The sequence below is a fragment of the Lepisosteus oculatus genome, chromosome 8 (assembly GCF_040954835.1).
Source record: "Lepisosteus oculatus isolate fLepOcu1 chromosome 8, fLepOcu1.hap2, whole genome shotgun sequence".
NCBI classification, from domain to species: domain Eukaryota; kingdom Metazoa; phylum Chordata; class Actinopteri; order Semionotiformes; family Lepisosteidae; genus Lepisosteus; species Lepisosteus oculatus.
The window spans coordinates 10387832-10405903 of NC_090703.1; the positions used below are offsets into that span (position 1 = coordinate 10387832).

Consider the following 18072-nt stretch of genomic DNA (forward strand, 5'->3'; position numbering starts at 1 on the left):
GTTGGGTATTGCAAGTCCTTTTCAATTTAGAAAGAGCATATACATGTATTGTTGCAAAATCTGTGGCCGACCGAACAGAATGCCGTCGGATTATTCAGCATCTAGTGCAGATAGCGTGCAGTGGAAGAGAGATGATGGTGTTATAGTTCTGCTTTCTTGAAGAAGGGAGCAGACAGGCTCAGCTTAAAGGCAGAGCATGAGCATGTAGCCCAGTCCTTCCCCCAGTCCAGACACTGATTATCCCATCCTGTTTCCTGGCTTGCCGTGAGGCACAGACAGTCATGCTGTATGCCTGTGGCACGCACAACGCTGTCTCAAAATACAGACTTTTCACATGCTGGAATAAAAATAGTTCTCAGTCCACAATCATGCTAGTGCCTGGAACTGTGGCTATCCCCCACAGCTCCTCTGAGGTACAGCTATAAAGAGATTGAAATTAGGGTGCAGGGTAAGTCTGGGTGTGTTTATACAGAACCCATCGGTTTTCAAAATCATCCTAATTTTAGTCGTCTGTATCTGTTGTACCTGGGCCATTAAATCAGATTTTGTTTCTTGACTCACTAGAATTACGTTTTGTAGACATTTTGAAATGCTGATTTTCTTCACGGTGATATGAAGGTTTTCTTAGTTGCTAATGGAGATGAAACATTATAGCTGAGTGACATTGTCATCTGTGGGGACTACTTTGTTTTTCTTCGTTCAAAAGACTTGACATACTCTGTGGGCTCCTCTGCACTGTTTTCTTTTGCTGTTTTTGACTTCATTTCGATTCGACCTCCTGATCATGTGCCTTTATAAAACTATTTATAAACTTAGTTCTCCATGAGACTTCAAACCCAGGCCCTGACGTCTTTGTTGTTAAAGATTCCATGGCACTGGAGCTAAGAGTTGGTGATGTTAATCTCAGAGTAGTGGCTAACTTCTTAAATCATGATCTCTTACTCTGCCTTGGGATATATTAAATCAGTGACTCCTCAGTCAATTAGTTATGAAGCAAATGTGTATGATCATTGCCATGATTAGTGAATTTTGCACGGACATCTGTACTGGCACAGGGTTACTGTGTCGCCTGCAATAATACCCCTGTCTTGTCCTGTCATTGTCAGTATTTACCTGTGGACAGTGGCACTGATTTTGGCAGTCTGCATTCTTACTCCAAAGCCCCCACATGTGCTGTTTAAATTTAACCCCTCTTTGTGAAGGAATTTCTGGTGAATTGCGCTCTTTAATACTCTGTTGTTATTTAATAACTCTCAGAAAGTCAGTTCCTGTTGTCTTACTAAAGCATGCCACCAACGAAATGTTGAATGAGGTTATACCCACTAGACATAGCTATATTATCAGTTTTATGATATAATTATAATATAATTTTATTAATGATAATAATATTGATAATATAGCAGTCACTTGCTGTCTAAATGCTTGTTCAAAATTCCTGTGCATCTTTTGAATTTTTACCTTTTAATGCTATAGGATCCTCCCAACAAAGAAGACTGGCAAGACAAAAGATAGTTTTTGAAAAGGATCATAGATTACATTTTATTTTTTAGAAAGAAAAATATACCAAAGAATCCACAGTAGCTCTTTTCACTTCAACAAAACAGCTCATAAAGCACAATTACAAAAGGCTTACAAAAGTGTGGAACATGAAATAAAAGATCAACTGGAGTTTCTCAAATATCCGGTCTCCCTCAGATGTTTAGCACACCTGTACTGGTCACTGACATTTTCCTGTCTCTCCTGGGACTAATTAGGCTACAGAATCAACTGCTGGATCCCAGCATGGGCAGCCACAAGGAGTTTCGCTAGGATTGTTATATTTTTATTGCAGTTGCAGTGCCTACTTCATAGTTAATAATGGAGCATCTTAATCATCACCCAGGGACACCTTTTCTCTTTTAAATGTACATTTAGATCTATATCACCATCTTTTTTTCAAAAACTAATTTCATTATAAAAATAATTTGACCTCTGTCTTAAAACATGTATCACAACATTTTCCCCAATTCTTTTATTAACTTAAAACTTACAACCAATGTTGAAATTCTTTTTCCTCTTATGAATAAAAAATATAACCTTTTCTCTTGCAATCCTGCCATCTACTGAATATATCGACAGCAGTGCTAAGAAAGAAGATGTTATAAAAAATTAATGATACCATTTTTGTTATATAATGTGTATATGACTCTCAATACTCTAAACTTAAAGAACAGTAATATATATGTGCATATTTCTTTAATAACATTTCTCACTCTTCATCTAGTAGTAGTGGTTAGTAGTAGTACACGCTCACTTACACTGACACAAAGCAATGTCCAGGACAGCAAGGAGCCCAGAGAGGTATAGAGTTAACTGGAGAGTAATACGGCTTCAATAATGAGGAATGCATTTTCATCACATGAAGAACACAGGACAGTACGGGATGCAAATCATACTTGATTGTCATACTGCAAAAGCTTTCAGTGATTTGGAACATTTTCACTTTCCTGAAGATCGATACATTCAGTCTGTTGGCTTGATCATGAGTTCTGCCAAGCTGCACGATTTTCGCATGTCACGTTCGCCTGCGTGTTCTAGTACACTGAGTTACAGGAGGCGGTTTTTAAAGGCGGACAGTAAAGAACTGCTAGCTTCCTTATGTCAGAAGCAGATTAGTTGAATGATTCTATAAGTGACAGTCTTGCACCAAGAGTCAAGAACTCGTGTCCTTTCCATCTTTTTAAAGACCCACTTGAACAAATCTTGTTGATTTAGTGCTAATAAAATGCTACAGTTTCAAATACCAAAAAGATATAGCGGTATATCGATAGCGGTAGACTGAGTGTGCTAATGCGTAATTCTTAGATGTTGAGTAACCTCAGTGAAATCCACAATCCTTGCTTCCTCAGCACAGTTTGCAAAAAAAATGGGCCTTTTTTTTGCAAATTATGATGGAAAAGCTACTGGTTATGACTTGTGCATGGGTTCGGTACCTTTACCGCCTAAATAAGAACGGGAGCTTGAACCAGAGAGCCCCCTCCGCTCTCGGGGCTCTCTGTGTAGAAGCGGGACGCAGAGAGAGCGACAGTGGAAAGTCGGGGACACTGGGGGAGCAGGGGGGGGCGCTGCTGGTCAGGGCCGCTGGAGAAACCAGATCTCATTGTGCCGGTTGGCGGCGGCGGGGTTGGTGTAGCCGGCCACGATGAAGGTGTCCTGCAGGCGGATTTCTGGGCACTCCAGCACCTCTGCCAGCAAGCTGATCTCGTACAGAATGGAGTGCTCGTTGGTGGCCCCGCCGAAGGTCCTGAGAGAGAGGGAGGGAAAGACAAGACATGGGCTGTTTGTTAGTAAAAGTAAATCAAAATTGAATGCCTGGAGATTCTGTAGATTTTCGCCGCCAGCAGCCATATCACCCTGCAACTCGGAAATGACGACACACTGAAGCTGAGCAGTCCTCCTGGGTAAAAGGAAGGTTTCTGCTTGAAGGGGTGCTAGGGGGGGCCAGTAGGGGGCGCTCACCCTGCAGTCTGGGCTGGTCCTAATGCCCCAGTACAGTGACAGGGACACTATACTGTAAAAAAAGGCGGAGTCCTTTGGATGAGACGTAAAACCAAGATCCTGTCATTAAAAATTCCATGACGTTTCTCGAAAAAGAGTATTCTGGCTGCCGTTGCGTCATCCAGGTGGGGCTGCACATTGGTGGTGTAAGTGGGATTCCCTATTACCTGTAAAGCGCTTTGAATGGAGTGTCCTGAAAAGCGCTATATAAGTGTAACGAATTATTATTTTCGTAGTTTGAAATCAGTGTACCAGTAGCGAGACTAGTGGGTATTTATTTGTAGTTTTCAGTAACATTCTGAGAAGGGCAACAACTACTTTACACCAGACGAGCTTTAGCTACTGCATCTTATACGTGCCCTTTTGCTCTGCATCTCAGTGGTGCAATGGGCTTTCTCTATAGTTGCGTGCCCTGACGTTTCAACGGTTTAACGAAACGAAGCATAGCCGGCAAGTTCCTCTGCCGCCAGCGAGTCTTCACTGCTCGCGACGCTCACCTGGTGTAGATGATGGCGGCCGGCCACTCCTCGATCACAATGTCGGGGTCGTAAGGCTGAGGAGGGCGGGCTTGGTGCTGGGAGGGCAGGTAGTAGGCAACGGTGACCTCGCGGGACAGCACCGAGCGGGAGTTCTCCGTGCGCACCACCGTCACTATCGGGATGGTCAGTCCCAGGAAACCACCTGAACGGGACAGGAGATGCGTCTGTGGAGAGCTGCTCCGCTTAAAAGCGTCTTGCGTTCTTCAGAGCCCGTCTCTACCCTTCTCATGGTTACAGTGGAAATCAGACGTGCAAGTGCTCTGGGTGCTAGAGACGTCTTGTACAGTTTCAAGTCAATGGGAAGGGCTTCGGGTATCCTATAAACACAACTGTAGCCGAAAGCAGAGGACTTGGACGTTTTTGTGCGACGTCGCCTCTGTACCTTCTTACTGCCTTAATAGGTTCATATGTATCTAGCACTGTGATATTCAGCACCTTTCTTACTTGTCAGGGTCCCCAAATTCTTAAAAAATGACTCGAGTCTCGCATGTCAGTTTGGCCTTTTCAGAAGGGGAGGTATTAATGGCCTCAGTAATGGAAGGTCCTCCAGAATGCAAATGTTTGGTGGGGGGAAGACCTGACGGGTATAGAAAGGTATTGAGGAATAGAGTATACTGACGGGTGGACAGGAGCCTGTAAGCAGCCGTGCCCTCTTCTGAGGCCAGGCGCGTCGGTCACAGTGCACTCGGCAGCAGGCCCGAGGGGTCACCTGTGGCGTTCTGCTGGCAGATGTATCTCATGAGCTTCATGAACCCGAGGCAGATGCTCTGCTCGTACTGCTCCTCCAGGACGGTGACGCACGCCCAGTGGGCCTTCTCGTAGTGCCTCTTCTCGTACAGCACGTCCCCGCACTGCGGAAAGGTTCACACAGGTCAGCGGCTCCCCGGGGGCACCTCCCACACCTCCCACACCTCCCGAGCCTTTCCCGGCACACCCAGCCGTTTCTAAGAGAGCTTGTTTTAAATCCGTGAGGCCCCTGGAGAAGACTTGTACTTTTAAGGAGAAATACTTGACTTTGCACCCTTGACTTAGAATGGCGGTATGAAATGGGAGCTTGTTTCAGTGAACAGGGCTGGGTTGTTTTTTTTGTCCGATGCTGTAGTCTGGGACCTACCTGAAGCTCCTGATCTGCACTTTTTAAACATGATCTCTAGTGATTCCATGCCTCAGTGCACAGTATGGGATATTTCTATTGGAATTACTGTATTATAATGGAGAGTGGAGTGGATTTGCCAATGCTTTTAAACACGAGTTAAATGAACAGTTTTTGAATCCATTTCAATTATTGTCTCCTCACTAGAAGGGATGCTTATTAATTAGGTCAATAGGTCACTTATGTCCAAGAACTGTCTTCTGTCTGACTCAGTCTCTGAGGAAATGTGAAGGACTTCAGCTTATTACAGTATAAAACGGGAGAATGTCTGTCCACAAAGAGACCCATTAGTCTCGTGGGAGTTAGGAGGTGAGGTCATGGCAATCAAGGTCAAGAGAAAACCCTTCCAAGAGGAGCAGTTTCTACAGGTCAGCTCCCCGAGGAGCAGGGGAGATGGTCTCTTTCTCAGGTTTCCACCTGCTCCTGAGCCACCCCACCTTTAATGAGATCCCTTCCAGTGAGGTAAGCCTCTTACACCCTGGTATTTATACTAGTTTAAGGAGACTAGGGAGCTAATAGCCTTTGCTGTGGTTAAAATAAAAGGTCTGCTCCTTCCATGAATACATGTGAGGTTTCAAGTTTGTTCGTTGGAGAGGATCAGCCACTCTGTGCTGAAGGGTCATGCCACATGCCTCCAACATTAGCCTAATATTGGCTTAAAATGCTCTTATCCAGTCAACCCAGATGTGTTCCACATGTTTCTTCTTAAGCAAAAAAAATGATCAAACACAAAATGACTGCTTTAACAATCAGCCAACCTCCCAGCAGTCCCCGTGACAGGCCGCATCTCATTTATCCCTTAGTCAGCTGCTAATGTGCATTGAGACTGCAGACCTTCAGCTATAGGCTGACTTTTCAAGTCGGTGACCTAAAGTCCAGTTCCCCTTTGAGAAGCTTCGTGCCATATGTTCTCTTTAAAACGCTGGATTGAAAATGTTTTTTCTGATGCTGTATCTGCTGGGCACTTGAATCGGTTTAGGAGTTTCCTGGCTGTTGGCAGGTTTGCTCATTTTCACGCTTGCCTGGCACAGCTGTCCTGTAGTTTGGGATCGTTGTATTTCCATCATTAGAGACAGACTGCTGGCAAGTAACTGCACGCCACTAAACTGTGTGCAGTCAATATTCTCACTCTCTGACCACAGCACATGAACAAGAGAAGGGCAAAAGGAATTCAGCTGTGGTTTAATAAAATATGATGACTAGTAGTACTCTTTTATACTCACGTGCATGCAGACAGTTTTGTTTTCATCACTGGCTTTTTTTCCTTCAAAAATTAAGACATTTTTGGGTTTTACAGATTTATGGACCTGGTTGAAGTTGGACTTTTTTCTATATGCAGTCTATAAATGTTTGGACCCTGTTTATTATGCATTTATAGAAGTATAACCTCTCAAACACATCTGGCTTATAACAAAGTAATACCCGGCCTAAGAAGACCATGGTTACTGAGTCTGATGATCTCCGGCACTTGTATGTTTTTTGCGTCTCCAGTCTGTAAGTCACAGACTCACCTTTTCCTTGCGAGTGATGAGAGTGAAGGGCACACTCTCGCGGTCCTGTGTGCCCTGGTTGTTGCTGGTCAGCTGCTGGATAGGAACGGCCATATCTGAGGAGAAGCAGGAGTTGTGTTGAGGGATGGGTGCTCAGGAAGCACTGGTGTAGAAATCTCACTGCAATACAGTCCAGATCTCTCCGTCTCGAGAGAGAGAGACGGCATTCTTACAGATCACTGTCACTACAGAGGACAGAATCCCAGATTTCTGGAGTATAAGTTTAGACTTCAGGTTTTTCCAAAGCTTTTGATGTATTTATGCCGCGTGTAATGAAGAAAATCTATTGCTTATGTGGCCTGTATCGCACAACATGCTTTCTCAAAGTGATCCGCTAAAGTGCATAAATCAGGCTTTTGTCCTATTTATATTCTTAATGGAGAGAAATAAAAAGCAATGAGAAAATAAGATTCTAACTGGCTTCCTTAAAAAAGCATTTATTTTCCTAATGAAACGGGGACTGTGGGATTTTATATCTTGGTCTCGGTACTGACGGATCATTCTAGGCTTTTTTTAAAACTTGAACCGACACGCCCTTGACAATTTATTTGGGAACCGTTTAGGAAGGCTAGATATTTTAAAGAGGAAGTACACGTGTTGGGATTTTCTGGTTCACTGGACAGCTGACTTTTCGGGTGTGTGTCCGTGTGTCCGTGTCCGTGTCCGAGTCAGCTGATGGACTTTCTGTTGCCCCTGCTTGTGGGACCCTGCCTTTCCAGCATACAACATGATATTTTAATTTTGTGTGTAATGAAGAACCCATTTCTAACAGGCCTATATAACAGTTCATGGCTGTTAAAAGTGATCCACTAAAGTGCAGTCAGAAGAGGGGATTTTTTGGCAGATTAAGCTTGTTCTATTAGAAGTCTCTGCTTTCTCTGTGTGTCCGTATTGCAGTGGTTTGATTAACCATCAACTACAGTATATTAAACCATTTCCTCTACTTCACAAGTGAACAATTTTGTTTTATGTTCAAGTGATAGTTTGCAGAGAAGTGTGTATTATGCATTAAAGAGTTGAATCTGTTAGACTGAAGGGCAGAATGACTCCTACGTATTTGGTACACGTGAGTTTTTATGAGTGGGGAAGCATCAGACATACGAACAGTATAATATTTAAGCACCTTGTCACCGTGATGGGCAGTGACCAGATGCTTAATATTTTTTTATTGTGTGTTTTGGCTGAGACAAATGCAGTAATAAAGACCTGGAACACACTTGTTTTAATGATGGATTAAGTAAATTGCATCAAAACAATTTAAACCTGGCCTGTAATGAAATCAAGGAGTTGCTACATCCATTGGGGGTGATGAATAATTGGGCTAGATGGACAGAAAGGCTCAACTTTTTTGTGATCGTATTTACTACACCACATGAGAAATTCTTCTTTGTTGTAAAAGGGGAGTTTGATGTGCTGCATCTAGGAAAAGAACCAGCAGGTAAAGGCACTTACAGCCAAGTACTCGCCGTGCTTTGGAGAGTGTAGGGCTCAAGACTTGTCGACAAACTCATGACTCTCTTGCATCTTACTGGGAGGGGGTTGAGAAGGCTGAATTTCGGTTATTTCAGGAAAGCATTTAATCGTGCAACCTTTTTGGCCCCTGGAGACGATTTACTAATCCTCTAAGCCACAAAGCCGAGCTCATCAGTGGCGCGGCTGCGCCTGGAGGCGTGGCAGCCAGGGGAGCCCACCCGCTGGCAGGCTCTGCGGCTCCTGGAGCGACAGGTTCGTGTGCAGCAGCACCTCCTGCACCCCCCTGTCACCGGCGCTCGGAGCAGGAACGCCTGCTCTCTGACCGGCCTCAAAGAATGCGAACGATACCTTCTGTGTGCTTCGTGGAGTTGGGTGGATGTCCACCTGTCCTCTCAGGTTGGTTTTGGACAGTTGAATTTCTGAGGCACGCAGAACATTTCAAGCCATTACATTTTTAAGGGTTAGACAAGAGGGCCCAAGTCTTCTCCTTCCTTACACATGAACATTATATGAGTTAAAGAAATAGATAGTGATGCAGTAGTTAGTGTGAAGGGCTCTAGAATAGTTTCCACAGATTTGGGCACTGTCAAGACTCTTCTCTTCCAAACCCTACTTGCCCTTCCCCGTGGCAGCTCCTGGGAGGGCTGCTGTTTACTCCTGACTCTGGACATGGTGGATGTTATCGTAGAGACAGTACAGTTAAAATATGGAAAAAGGAGATCCCTGCTTTAACCACGTTGGTAGAGCCTGCCTGCCACTCAGTTCCCAAACATTCAAACGACCACGGTCTTGAGCCCGGCTGCACTGGTGAACTCAAAACCAGCAGAGGTACAAGAAACTTAAACCTACTTCAGACCTGTGCCTCACCGGCTTGGCAAGATGCTCCATAACTGCCGTCTTCTACAAGAGCTGTTGAGCCAGTGAGCCCTAAGCTTGGTGGGTATCTTTCCAGTTTCCCCTTAGTTTACTCACCCTGTTCAGTGGGTAGGGAGGGACTCTCACTTTGAATCCTTCCTAATTTTTAGTTTGAATTCCCCCCCACCACCCCATTTTGTGCGCATTTGGGTGGAAAAGACCCTCTCCTGTAGAGGGGATGGTAGACAAAACTAATCCCTTCATTAACATTTCCTTTTTTTAAAAACAATAAAGAAAGCAACAAGTGCTTTGGAATATCACTGTAAAAAGGAGCAGCAGGAATGTTTACGACCGGCTGTAGTGATTACTCCTGTACGGTGACGCTGCGAACCGCTGGACTCCGGGAACAGCTGGTGGGAATCTGGAGGACCTTCTCCAGCGGGGCAGCCTACAGCGCCTCCCGCCAGCATTCCGTGTGCTGAGGAAGTGGGTCACATGGGCTGCTTTACTACTGCTGGCGGCAGGAGTGTTATTTATAACCCGGCTCGCGGTTTGCAAGCTGCAGACTGCCACATACTGGCACAGAGAGCTGAAGTCACCTCTTTTTGGCCAAACCACAGCTCGTCTAACCTCTGTTCCTTGGCAAAACGACTCATCATAATGTCCAGGAGCGGAAGGTAGCTCTTGATTGGAACGGGGAGGCTGGTACGACCGGGACAGAGTTATCTTGTACTTCTGCTTGAGGGAAACCCAATAGCTCACCTCATCTTGCTGCCCTGGCCTGCGCGTCCGCCAGCGCAGACCTTCCCCTTCTGATCATGGGGCTGTCACCGATGTACCGGATCATTTTCAAGGGAAATAGTTCTTATCCATGAGTGAGACCGATCTCCGGGGGAATATTACGTGAAGGACACGTCTAGCCTGTGCCTCTAACCCCTATTTTTTCCTCTCATTGTAAAAATATGATGGTTATCTTCCCCCCCCCGATTCCACCTCTGAGTTTTAGATAATAGATCAATATGAAAGGCTCAAATTTCTTGTATATTTAATCCATGGCATTCCCACCAAAGGCAATGTGGCATATGCAAAGGCATCACTACATGTAGCGTATATTATAGCAGAAGGACATGTAACAGCTACTGTCCTAGCGTGCTATGCGCGTCTCTGCTTGCAGGGCTCTTCATTAATCTGTACAGCAATACTGGTGCTGCAGGGAATATTAAATCAAGAGTTCCTTCTGTATCACCGCAGAATGGTATGTTATCGATGTATACAATTGCCAGGACTCATATAGTTTAATATATAAGGCAACAAATGTTTCTTGAAATTAAAGGGTCTTTCCTCCTGTGCTGCTGATGTTGTTGTTTCACACTAAATTGTCCAAAGTAACGCGATTAGAAAATGATGTTTCTGCAGACAATAGTCAGTTTCAGCCAGTCTGGCTTGTGGGACTTTTCTCCCCCCCCACTTCTCCTTAAACCACAAAGAAATCATTGTATTTCATGACGGCTCGAGGATTTCCATTTATTTGCTCTTGAATGTTAAAAATAGAGGGCTGCACTTTAAATGTCTACACCCGAAACCTCATCTGTAGATGAAGTGCCTCCTGGGTCATGCTGTACATGGGACATGGGATTATGCTCCATGAAGGCTCGGGATTGCTAGGACACGGACACGTCCACTCCTCGCTGGTCTCTCCCTCTTGCGGGGCCTTCCTTTGGCATTTCTTTCCAAACTACATTAGCGGATCGACATAGTGGGAAGGAGGTGAGCCGTTTCCATTAGATCCTGTAAATATTCCGATGAGAACAGCACTCTCTGCGAGCTTGTCGCCGTGGTTACCTCTACCTTTTCCTCTTCCGTCCCCACCTAGTGATGGCAACTCAAAACGGTTAGGCGATTGTCAGAAACGAAGTACTGATCAGATGGCTTTTTGTTCAAATGGAGTTTCGGATTCCTCCACAGACACAAACAAGCAGTTTGCGTTTCTTAGCCAGCTTGTTTCAAATCGTCAAGAGACCCAGTGGGTGCTGTAGAATTCGTCAAGATGATAGATAACTTTCAGAAGAGAAGGAATAAAGTTTTAGGAATTGTTTGGAAGGCAGTTCTGTTGCCCTTTTCGGGGACTGGATGGTATCTGCCTTTTTTTCCTCAGTACTTATTCTCTGACAAACAGTTGCAAGCACAGGTCACAGTGACTAAGCAGAGAACCTTGCGGTCTCACACGATGAAGTTCGGCACGCTCCTGGTTTTTACCGTGAGGATCCGTGCGGCCAGTCGGACACAAGCAGGAGAGGAAAGAGGGGCCGCTGTGTTTATAGGGATTATATTAAGTGATGGTGTCCTCTCCTGACTCCCTTGGTTTAATTTAAGCCTCTTTACAGGGCACCTTCTCGTAGAAAGCCATGTCTTTTGGCATCCAGTCCTGTACTTCTTCAACACACTAAAATGCATTGGGCTGTCTTTGCGACAGTGGATTAAACTCCTTAATTTCGGCACAATCAGTTCCTTACTGATCTTCGGGAGCACTGCAGTTTTGGGGGTATGGAGATTCTATGTTTTGATCAATTTATTACTTTCTGCTCATGGCCCTTTATTGGCATTGAGATTTATTAATTATCGGTGTGCTTATGGGTGGTTCTTCTTCCCCATAAGGAATCCTAGAAAGCACTTGGGAATCATGAACAGTACTTAAGGAACAACGGTAGCACCATTTCCATTTATTATTTTTTAAAGTTGAAATTTCTGACCTAAATTCATGAAACCACTCAAGACTTGTGGACATATTGTTATGATGGTTATGAAGGGTCTTGGCTTTTCCCCGGTTCTCTACAGAGCTGCAGAATGGCTGGAGGTAGTTTGTGAGTAAACTTTATATATGCACTGTCAGCTCAGTGCTGACCATACTCATCCTTGTGTGGCTGAAATACTAACTGCAGAACAACTGGAAACTAGCACACTAACTGTCCCCGTGTTCTGCACTGAATGACATCGCAGGATGTCCTGATGGGTGCACGTTTCACAGAGTATTATTCTGCCTAGTAATTATTTTGCACCTTAATGGGGATAACAGGGCTTATATGTTCAAGGGATGAGATTTAACTCCTTTCCTGTACTATTCCTTTGGTCAAATATACGTGATGATGTTTAGTCTCTTGCTTATTTGCTGGTACATTTTCTTATAAGGGTGTGTTTGATTGCTAGCATTCAGCTCATAAATCCAGTACAATACATGATTTCTGACTTCCTTCAGAACACAAAGCTTTTAAGAGCGCTTTTTAAAAATGTGTTCGACACATACTGATAAAATTGCTTCAGTGCACGGGTCAATTGGCATTTAAATGACACATGAATTTGTTCTGTCCAGTTGACATCAAAATATGTCTTTGGAGGATGAAAGCGTAAAGTCTCCTATCGCACGACTTAACCGCATTGCAAGATATTGCACTGAACAGGACCAGTGTCATGATGGAAGGATGCACATTTCTACACAACCTGTAGGTGAGGCGTTCGGGCTGAGATCGGTTCTCCCTGTCGGACGTGGGACAGTTCCCTCACTGTACAAAACTAGCCGAACAATAAACGCCGTGACTCGGAGAGAGCGCGATCCGGCTTTTCAGAAGGCCCTGCACAAAGCAGACCGAGCCAGCGAACGTGTGGGCCATCTGCTGGGGCACGGATGGCCCTCCGTGTGCGTGACCGCCACAGTCCTGCGCGGCGCTCCTCCACAGTCTAACGCCGCGCAACACGACCGGGATCTAAACCACGGGCAATTATGGTTTTGCCTTGCTTTTTCCTAAACCAAATCCCTTTTCTCTTAATTTTAGTTCTCGTGAACGATACCGAGCTTCAAAGCCTATAGCAAGGTGTTTGTTAAAGTGAAGTAAAGATGTCCCGTCGCATACATATCACAGTTCTCCTAACCAGTTTTATTGTCGTCCCACAGCAATCCAAATTCTCAGCGTTGTCACAAGGGCTCAGGTTATCGGCAGCGCCTTGACCAGAAGCTACACGAAGGATGTTCACTTTAGTACGACAGGAATATTCGTACAGAAATAGGTTTGGTCAACTGTTTCGTTTCTAACCAGTCCTGCACTGATTGTTTTTCCCCCCGTCTAAAACAATTATACACCCCACACTACAGAAGCAGGATATTAATCTACTGGAGCAGATGTACAGTGGGTCTTAGTACGTAAAACTACGCGCTTTTTAGTCAAGTGATAATACTGCTGTTACTTTTATCACACAAAAAGCCAACAAATCGACTGCATTTTAGAAATATCGGACATGGCTGAAAAAGTTTGTTGACAAACAAGCGGGACTGTGGTTCTGTATACCAGGAAACGCACGAATCCGCTGTCCGCTTTTAACCGACACCGCTCGGGTTGTGAGGAACAGGTATTTCTCGCTCTCGGGCGCACATGACCGGGTGTCAGGGAGTTTCCCCGGGGGACACCGCGCTTACCCCTGGGCACGTCCACTTGATGTCCTCTGCCAACGTCCTGCCAGTACTGCAGGAGCCTGTCCTGCTCCTCCTCCATGGACTCGCCTTCCTCCTCCAGGCTGCCGTTGCTGTTGTACGCCGAGTCCGCGGGCTGCTCTTCGGAAAAGGTCTCCAGATCCTCCAGGGTGATCATCCCGAGCCGGGATCCCGCTGCCGACCCGCCTCCTCCTCCGACTTCGCCGCCACCGACACCCCCGCCGTTCAAACGGCAGCCCCCGCTATCCATGCTGCTGTTTTCGCTAGAAACCAATTTCTGTGCGGTTTAGACGCGGGGCTCGCAAGGTAGAGACCAGCGGGCTGCCAGGCTGCGTTCAGATGGCAGGACCGAAGGTGACGGCAACTTCTCTCGCACTTTTTCGCCCCCTTCGACCAGGAAGGCGGTTGGCCAGCCCGCTGAACCGAGCGTGAAGGGAAGTTGAGGCTCTTTGGTTGGCTTATCGCTTTACCTTAGAGCACTCGTTGTTGCATCGCGCTTTGTCGCTCGCTTTATTTTGTGCACGGCTACAGTTGCTCAGTAGAAAAGGAGGAAAAGTACCAGCCCCGTGCCGACCGCTACCCTCCGCCCTCCTCTCCAACCCAACTGTCAGGAGTGAATTCCTGCTTGCCGGCTCGCCAGCTTCATGTTTATAAGGCGCTGTGGGCGGTCACGTGGGGCAGCCCCCACCCCCCCGTAAAAACGCAGCGTATTCAACCAGACGGGGAGAGAGCAGGGGGTGTTTGCTCATGGTTTTTTCAGTATAACTGGGATTAGTCTCATTTTGTAAAAAAAAAAGTTGTACGCGTTTTTTGTTGCATGATTTTTTTTATTGCCGATTTTGTTGCTGCCTCTAAATGGGGAAGAAAAAAACAGACACTACAAATCCGGTTTAATCAGTTGCTGGTGCGGATTGGCAGGAAAGGAAGGAGGAAGAGCGTTCATGAAAGGCTGTCAAACTGAGGCAGTTGTCGAGAAGAATCGATCTACAATTGCATTCGATGATTGTGCACTTTATTCATGGCGCACGCATGTTTATTTTCTTACAGGGCGGTTAACGCCTCTTGTTTTGTTGTTGTTGTTTTTTCTTAACGCGAGAAACTCCGGCACTCGCTCGCGCACCCAGCAGAGAAGAGCCGCAGCTCGCAGCGCGCGGCGCTCGGACCGCTCTCGTTCTCGCGGCGCGGCTGCCATCTGCAGGACGCGCGCCGAGCTCGCACGCGGACACCTGTCGGCCTCCCGCCGGCGGCGGCGGCGTCAAATAAACCCCAAATCTCACAGCGACTCTTCCCTGATCATCTCATTGTCTCCCTTAAGGCACCGCAACATGTTTATTTTCCTTCTCAAGTTGAAAGTCCAAAGGGAGAAGGTTATGGAAGTGTAGATATTTCTTTTGAATGGTACCTCTGGTGTGTTCAATGAGATGCGGTTTTTATGGTTTCCCCTACAACAGGGTATGAGGAAACATGGCCGGTACCTTAAAATACACAGAAACAAACTCTGGATATTCTGGACTCAAGAAGAGCTCCGTCTCGCCTGTACTAGTGAAAGTATTAACGGAAAGAAATAGAAAGCACAACGTTCAGGCTGCAGAACCTACAGTTGTGAAGGCTGAAGAAGGCTCTGCAGCCAAAATGCTGTTTCTTCTTTCTGTTTTTCGGCGCCCACTGATTCAGCTTCCCATCCGAACCCCTGTCCTAATCTGGGGGGGTTTCACTGCCCAGAGCGCAGTCGGTATTGCGTTGAGGGTGTATGCAACTGGTCCATGTTGACTGAATCGGCAGTAGCAGCGCTTCTGTTTGCAAAACCTGACCTAATTATAGGTCAGTTAGAGCCAACTAAGAGTCGGTATTGTTGGAAAACCTTTTGTTATGTCAGTGTCCTCTTATATGATGACACCGGCGATGCTCATCAGATCAGCCAGGGCTCAAGGCTCTTTCTTTTGTCTTTCTTTCATTCTATTCTGCTTGCCTTTTACCTGGCCTAATTATATGATTTTTTTCATAATATTATTTCATTCCTGGGATGCAAAATTGATTTTTGTTTTTCCTCCCTCGGTCTATTCTCACGATGCTGCTCGGAGAAGTGTAGTGTATCCCAGCGGCATCTTTGCTCACTGGTGCTAGTGCTGTCTTCATCTTGTGTGCAGTGCTCCGTAATTGGTCATTAGAATGCCTAAGAAAACAATATTTAAGTGAGGTTTCGGATGCAGTTATTGAAATGCACGGATAAAGGTCAAGACAAGGGAAAGGACAGATGCATCCCATGTAATTTAGGTTTTAACAGGCCGGAGCAAAAGGCTCATAGGCAATTGGAAACAGGAAGAGTTCACTTTGAAGGGTTGTCAAAGCCTGGGAAATAGGGATGCAGAGACAAGCTAGACGTGTAGCCTTCCTTTCCGAGCACAGCAACGAAGCTCACCTGCCTGTGAATGACAGTCACATACTGTGTAAGCACACTACTGTATTTGTAAGCTTCTTTCTATACCGTCTACATGATGTGATTGGAAATTCTTTCGAGGGACTGAAGAGGAGACAGAGCTCGTCTCTCTTATAAGTTCTGTTTCAATAAACCATATTTTTCGAATTATTTCTCCACAATGCTTCTCTTAAGTGGACAATACACCTTCCTTTACTGGTTTTCAATATTTACATTCACATTTTACTTTTGCCTTTCAATGTTCATTTTTTAATGAATGCAAGGACATAGCATGGTTGCTTGCTGGTTAGCGCAGCTGCCTCTCAACTCCAGGGTCCCGGGTTCGAGTGCAGACCTGGGTACCTTTCTGTGTGCACATTTCTGTCAGTTTTATCCACTTACTCCAGGGTCCTCCCAAAGACAAGCTGGTTATGGAATTAATTGAATTGAATTAGCCTTTATTGCATCTAAGAGATTTGTTCTTGCACATCAAGAGCTTGGTTAGTGGGTTATTCTGAATTGTTAATTCTAAATAACCCATAACAGTCTGTTCTTGAATAACCGAATAAGGTCTGTTCCATGGGAACTGCAGCTGGGTACCCCAAATTATTGATCCCCCCCCCCATCAGAAGTGGCTCTGCTGCCAAATAACCCCAAGTATCAAGTTTTTCAAGAATGGAAGAAAAAGATTAAATGTATGTTTCTCTTTTGAATGGCCTATTCACCGTGGCCAAGCACAGTGTAACATCTCTTTTATTTAATAGCTTTCTGGAAGAAGGATGAAGTTTGTTAGTTCCCACTCAGTTCATTAATTGCCAGTCTGAATGTTCTTCACAAAGACTGGAGTCCGTAAGATGTATAGTTTATCCTTTTACTTTTTGTTAAAGCCTCCTATTGACATTCAGAGTGAGAAGAGTCTCGTTATGATCAGAGAAGGGGAGAAAAGGTGTGATATCTGTTCCCAGTGTACAAACGTGATCAATACAGTAATGAGAACAGGCTTTGATTCAAGCACTTGTCACCTCCCGCTGGCAGATACGACTCTTGCTTTTGGACCCAAATGACTAAAGTCAGAAGCACACAGATGGTGTTTCCCTGAGCTGTTTACCAAATTCTTTTTACCATTTTACACAGCTATGGAGAAGCAGGTTGGGACCATCACTGACTTCTGTAACACTGGAGGTGTGTGGGGGGTGTCATATCGGTCAGCCGCAGTGTATGATTCTGGAATGTGGTTCCATCCCCTTCCTGTGGAATGTGGAATTGTGGGCTGCCTGGCCCTCCATACGGTGCTAAAGGAAAGGTTTCAGATATAGTCTTCATCAGTCTTTTATTCATCTTTTTTTTCCCCTGGGGTGTCCTGGGGTCTTGTAAAGATTAATCATCATAGTCAGCATGGTATAGTTTGTGATGATCTGACTTGTTTTAAGGGAGCAATAAAGCAAAGCCAAAGTCATATAACAGCCATTTTATTTTAACACTCTTTTTTTTTTATTAAAGGTCCCACGGATCTGTTACGAAAAAAAAAATGATCTTAACGATGGACAAGCAAAAAGCTTAAAAATCCAAATGTAATTTTACATTACACAGACTTAATTCTATGTCCATGCTCGTGAAGGCTTGCAGACTTTTAACAAACATAAACTTCACGGAAGGCTATTTCTCTGTTTTTTTTTTCTGGATTATTTAAGAATCTCTCTGGCCAAGAAACCATCTAGAAGTTTTGTTTCTTCATAAGAACATAATAAATGCTGCAGTCCAAAGATCTCACCCGGCTGTTTCCTGGATAAATCCAGGTTATCAGCTTTGACAACATGGCTGGGTAGCTTGTTCCATACTCCCACAGCCCTTTTCGTGAAGAAGAGCATCCTGCGCTGTCACTCGTGAACGTTTACCACAGAACTGCACCTTGGCTATTCCACGATTTGCTTCAGTGAAGTCTTATTAGGTTTGTGTTGATCGTGCAAGACAAGCAGCTAAAGTAATTTTTGTGTTGTATGTTAGTGACATAACCAATTTGCCTGTCATCCGAGCGTGGAGTTGCATTAAACATGTATAGTTTTAGCACC

The 18072-nt window shown here is 45.1% G+C and overlaps 2 protein-coding genes across 3 annotated transcripts in view; one reads left to right on the forward strand and one right to left on the reverse strand.

Moving 5' to 3' along the window:
- The window catches only part of fancm (FA complementation group M), a 62886-nt gene that overhangs the window by 5116 nt on the left and 39698 nt on the right, over positions 1-18072 (forward strand). The window lies entirely within an intron of this gene.
- On the reverse strand, positions 1510-14224 carry soul3 (heme-binding protein soul3). Its single transcript, XM_015350265.2, has 5 exons — positions 13573-14224; positions 6741-6835; positions 4786-4927; positions 4035-4218; positions 1510-3283 (listed from the first exon to the last, which is right to left on the reverse strand). The coding sequence occupies exons 1-5, from the start codon at positions 13835-13837 to the stop codon at positions 3112-3114; spliced, it is 858 nt and encodes a 285-aa protein (XP_015205751.1). The 5' UTR covers positions 13838-14224; the 3' UTR covers positions 1510-3111.

Coding starts and splice junctions, on each gene's coding strand:
- soul3 (XM_015350265.2), bottom strand. CDS start 13,837: ATGGATAGCGGGGGCTGCCGTTTGAACGGCGGGGGTGTCGGTGGCGGC. Junction 4,928..6,740: donor TCATCACTCGCAAGGAAAAG/GTGAGTCTGTGA, acceptor ACCTTTCCGCAG/TGCGGGGACGTGCTGTACGA. Junction 4,219..4,785: donor CTGCCAGCAGAACGCCACAG/GTGACCCCTCGG, acceptor TGTCCCGTTCAG/GTGGTTTCCTGGGACTGACC.